At 39.2% G+C, this 5,347-nt stretch overlaps 1 protein-coding gene across 1 annotated transcript in view; it reads right to left on the bottom strand.

Moving 5' to 3' along the window:
- Positions 1 to 1,593: 1,593 nt before the first annotated feature.
- LOC104948578 (voltage-dependent calcium channel subunit alpha-2/delta-1-like) overlaps positions 1,594 to 5,347 on the bottom strand; it is a 31,634-nt gene continuing 27,880 nt past the window's right edge. The window contains exons 3-4 of the mRNA XM_010774780.1: positions 1,908 to 2,024; positions 1,594 to 1,682 (exon numbers count right to left, since the gene is read on the bottom strand). Coding sequence (XP_010773082.1) covers positions 1,641 to 1,682; positions 1,908 to 2,024 — 159 coding nt within the window. The 3' untranslated portion in view covers positions 1,594 to 1,640. The remainder of the gene's footprint in view (positions 1,683 to 1,907; positions 2,025 to 5,347) is intronic.

Below are 5,347 nucleotides of genomic sequence, written 5' to 3' on the forward strand. Positions count from 1 at the left end.
CTAACCCATGGCAAACGAAGAGCTGCTCCGACTGCCGTAACAGGCAGTAGCATAGATATACGCCTTTAGGGCACCCACAGGGCACAGCAACTCCGACTTGCCATTCTCCTGAATGTCAAAGCGTGCCAGCTGGACAGGCTGATTGAAGTGGGTTTGTGGAAGCACCTTGGCAGGAACGCCACATTTGCCCAAAGGGCAACACCTGAGAGTCCCACCTCAGGCATGTATCGCTCATAGAAATGTTTAAAATGTAATACTAAACTATCCAACAGTGGATGCATTGGTATCAAAAATAGTCTGAATCTCAGAGTGGCCCAGCAGTCATAGTCAGAGGTTCTCGCAAGGGTAAATCCATGAATGTCCCAACAATATGTGTTGCCAATTTCTTTATAGGGGATAATGAGATAAGAGATAACTGACCTGCAGGGTGTGCTTAATAAACGACCAGGGTGTCACCAAAGTAAATAGGCAACATGGTAATCTGCAGTGGTGTAGAGTAACGCCTAAAAAGTAGATTTACTCAAGTACTATACTTAAGTACAATTTTGAGGTACTTGTACTTTACTTGAGTGTTTCCATCTTTTGGTACTTTGTATTTCATTACAATTGAGAGGTGTACTTTTAATCCATTACATGTATTTAATAGCTTTAGTTACTTTGCAGATTTGAATTAATGATGTGAAATATAATCAACTCTTAAATCAGACTTTAGTTCCACCTGGAGTAAATTCACAAGCTACCCTGCAGTATACAAAGTCATTAAACTAGCTGCACCTTTACCAGCATTGATAACACTTTAATGATCAATAATAATAAAACATATCATATACAGTATATTATTCTGAAATGGGCCAATATGCATAACGATTACTACCATTAGAACTTTAAGTTTATTTTTGTTACAGAGTACTTTGATACTTCTACTTTTACGTAAGGACTAAATCTGAGTTATTTTCCCACCTCTGGTAATCTGGTAGTTATATAGAGTAAACTATAAACAGTCGTCAAGAGATTTCACTAAAAGATGAAAATGTCCATTGGCTGGTGGGGCTTTCAGTCCGGTCCAAAGTAGTGGACCAAGCCCACGGATCATCATCTTTATCCATATTCAGCCTAAATGAATAATCTTCAGTCTCAGCTAACATGTCTACGATTTGTCAGAAGGTTGTATAAAATAAACAGATTCAACTTAAGATATGCGGTGTGTTTACAAAAGCAAAGGAACACAATCCGACAACCTCACAGCTCTTCCAAGGTCTTTGAATGGCTTTGTCCGACATTCAACAAGAAGAATTCAGCCACTTGTGGTTAGCACTGCAGGCAACACTTGAAAATCAAATAAAAGCATTTCCAGCTTAGCCTTCAAGCATTTTCTCTCCGTTAGAATCAGAAAGATTACCCATGGAAGCAGCAGGTATGAATTATGAAGAAGGGCAGATTTGTTTCAGTCATCCCAAGGAAAGACAAAATATTGCTGAAAGTTGAAACCAAACAGCGTCATCTGTAATATAATACATTTCAAAACATGCATCATATCCACACATGTTTTCCCCAAATGTTTTAATTTTTTTTTACGTAGCAAGCCGGACTGGTAACTTTGAATTAAGTCATCTAGCTGGAGGATGTCGGCTCATGTTAGATCAGTGCATGGCCTGAGGCAGTGGCTGTTTCCAGTGTCCGCTCTGTCGTGAAATGAGGAGGAGCAGATTGTTTCTGTGGGTTTCTGTAGAAGAGAGACGCTAGGCCTGGTCTCACAGACAGACTAAAAACGTATTTTATATTCCTATTTTAAACAAAAAAATTACAGCTTTTATAACAAAGAGGAAGCAATACCTAAACACCTCAATTCTCTTCAACACAGAGTTGCTACATTTTTCAAGTGTCCCATTTTCGTGTGTCACACTCACCTTCAGAGCTTGGGAGCGGTTAGCCAGCAGCTTCTCTATATTCCCAGCAGCTGTGGCAACCAGTTGCTGTGCGTTGTTGGTCTCAATGCTGAAGTGAGGTCTGTGTTTATGATATATCTGGGACAATAAAAAGAGAAAAGCACGGGTAAGAGATAAGCATAATTAAACTGGACAAACAATGTTGAGAGGAAGCACAGACTCCCTCACTAACATTTGGCTAAGCCATTTGTTTGTAAAGAAAGGTAGGCATTTTACCTCTTTATTTCATTTAATCAATACATAGGCAAATACATATACATTGCATTTAAATTCATTTAACTTCTGAAAATGATGTTTAAAAGACACACATTCATGAAAGTGGTCACCATTTCCTCTGTTTCAGTCCTGGAAGCCATCTTGTGACAGTGCTCATAGGGGGGGGGCCGCCTCCAAAGTACTCATTATATGTTTTGTAGGAGTAAGTGGAGTCTCAAATGTCATTGGTTAAATAATATGAGATGTAATGCTGGCCAATTAACTTTAAAAAATCAGTTTTTTTGCAGAATTGTTTTGTTTTGGATTTACGATATTTTTGTAAATACAATTATTAATTGACCTAGGCTTTGAGGATTTTGTTAGATGTAGGAACCAATGTTTATTTCTCTGTTTAATTTATTCTCATTCTGATTTGTGATCTGATTGGCCAGATTGAATTGTGAAGGCGGGCTGTCTGCTATAAATGTGACTGGAAAGAGAGGGGAGAGAATTGGAATTGTTCCTTTTGTCAGTGAAAGAGCAGGTAATAATTCTGTAAAATACCGTTTTTTTGTTGAAGGCTTGAAATTCCACTCAGAAAACCCTCTCTCCAATTGTGATGTTTTATCACCTGCACCTCACATTACAACAACTGTCTTTGCCGGAAAGTCTTTATCAGCTAGAAGGTGTTCACTGAAAACAGACCTGATTTATAAAGACCCCAGGCTGTGTTGGAGGGGGATTTGATTTGTTCAGGTAGTGGTGAGTCAAGGTAATCCCACTCAAAAGAAGGGCAATTTGAAAAATAGATTCTTGAGTTTGAAGGGTTGTCAGACACCACACCGCTCAGCAGTTCAAGCCTGGCGCATGGACCCCTGAGCCACCAGGGAACACTATGCAACTGCATGCCTTTGATTGGCCCACGCCGTAGTTGCTTTGTGTTACATCAATAAATGAGCAAGATTTTTTTTGTCAGGTGACCCTGCAGTGCCATGGCAGCAGTCCATTTCAAATGAATGAGTGAGCTGTGTGATGATGACATGTGGACAGGATGGGAGGTGAAACGGTCAAAGGGTGTGGTGCCTTATTCCTATAAACGGTCATCCCCAGACATTTGATTTCAACATTTTGTTCCAATGACAAACATTAAGAGTGGCGTGTTCTACCCCTTAAACTGACTTTCTCATCCTTCAGATATTTTCCCATCTACAGAATGACTGTATCTGACGCTGAGAATGTTTTTTTGCATCTGTGGTCAGCTTCTATTCTTTGTCAGACCCCACTGACCCAGGCACAATGATTTAAAAAAGGAAGCAACATGTCCACTGATTAAATTGCAATGTCAGGTTATGTAACGTGTTATGGAATATGTTCCAGCAAAAGAAATAAGACACACAAATGCCAAACAGCCAATTATTTAGCAGCCTAGAGGGTTTTTATTATCCCACATTCAAACCACAGAACTGAGGCGCGTGCATGTATTTGTCTTCATCCCCCAGGCATCTGACGGATTTTGTTTTTATTAAAATATTAGTAATACTCCTGATTTTAGATTACATTATGACAAAGTATCAGCAGGATTTGTCTTAGTATTATCATTCTTAATCTATATTTTAGAAACTTAAGGTGACAATGTTAAGCTTTAGATTTGGAGTCCCTTCATTAAAAATAATAGGATTCCCAGTGACACAACTGTGCACATAACAGTCTACAAATCGTGCCTTTAATTGACATTATTAGAAGGTTTTTCATAATTTTTTTAAATGATGGTGCCCGAAAGTATTTGCTTCTTCTACAGCAACAGTTTCAAAGGTTGTGGTAATCAGAAATAATGCCAGATATGTGGAAGTTGGCCCTCCACAGGAAAAACAAGTTTCGTACCGATTCCAGTGATGCATTATGTCAATCAATGTGGGTCTATAGAGCCTCTTCTGTTTTGTCTGATGTGGTCTCGTATGTGTGTGGAAGGTCTGGCCATTCCTGTTGATGACGCAGATATCATCTGAGCCTGTACATTGGGCTGGCAGAATGCAGTGATTCAGCATTATGTCAAATGAAAAGCTGCTATGTATAGCCTGCTGATGTGTTGTGACAGCTGAGGTAATGGAAGGTGAGCAAGAGTGAGACTTATGACACATGGTAATTATTGTCAATACTGAAACATCGCAGTGGGCTTTACTTTAAGTCTAACTGAAATAAAATCAATCATAATAGAAAATCCTCCTTTAAGCAATTTTTCAGATATTGATTTAATGAGAATTTGGACGGGCATTGAACTTTGACCTTGCCCTTTAAACCATGAAAATCTAATCTTATTAATTGAGTTATGTGGGTCTAGAGCAGGGATGGGCAACTTGGATGGTGGTGGGGGCCACATAATGTATGTACTGGCCACCAGGGGGCGGCAGATTCACTTGGAACTCACACACATCCCATGTATTGTATGTAATTATTAACAAATATACTAAGTCGGACATCTTCATTGACATTTTACAATCTTTCAGGGAACATCCTCTAATAAGCTCACTAAACAAATATCAGTTCACAGAAATGTTATTTAATTTTTACAAGTGGCATGTTTGTATTGAACAGGTTATTTAACAGTGGAATAAAACTATTTTAAACTATTGGAAAGCACGGAAACTGTGTCTGCATTGAGAATAAACATTAAGATGACATACACATGAAGTCATGAACACTAACCCGGACATTAGTTGTCTAACTTGAACCTAAGACACTTGTAGCCTGTCTCTGCTGTTCCTCAGCGCCGCTCCCCCTCCCTCCCGCTGACATTATGAATGAAAAGCGTAGTAATCATAGATAACACGGCAGAGTCCGTGACAGTTTGTTTTCATCTGATTTCAAATAAACAAAGTCTTGGTTTTAAGAATATTAAACTTGTTTTGCCAAATTCAGATGATAAATACAACTTTTAATAATTACAAGCGGCCAATAATTACAAGAGTAACCTAACGTCACAGCACGCCATAACAACAGGCCGTTTCTTGTGAGGGTTTCCCGGGAAACAAACCTCATATACACACCGTGCCCGCCATTTGCCCATCCCCTGTCTAAAGATCCTCATGTTAGATACAGGCCGCTTTCACACCGGAGTACTTTTTCCCAGTAAATAGTTCCGATAAGTTCTTAAAATGTGCGCTTCACCACGGCAAAAAAAATCCCGGAAACTACCACAACTTACGTTC

The sequence above is a fragment of the Notothenia coriiceps genome, unplaced genomic scaffold (genome assembly GCF_000735185.1).
Source record: "Notothenia coriiceps isolate Sejong01 unplaced genomic scaffold, NC01 NC01_scaffold00014629, whole genome shotgun sequence".
NCBI classification, from domain to species: domain Eukaryota; kingdom Metazoa; phylum Chordata; class Actinopteri; order Perciformes; family Nototheniidae; genus Notothenia; species Notothenia coriiceps.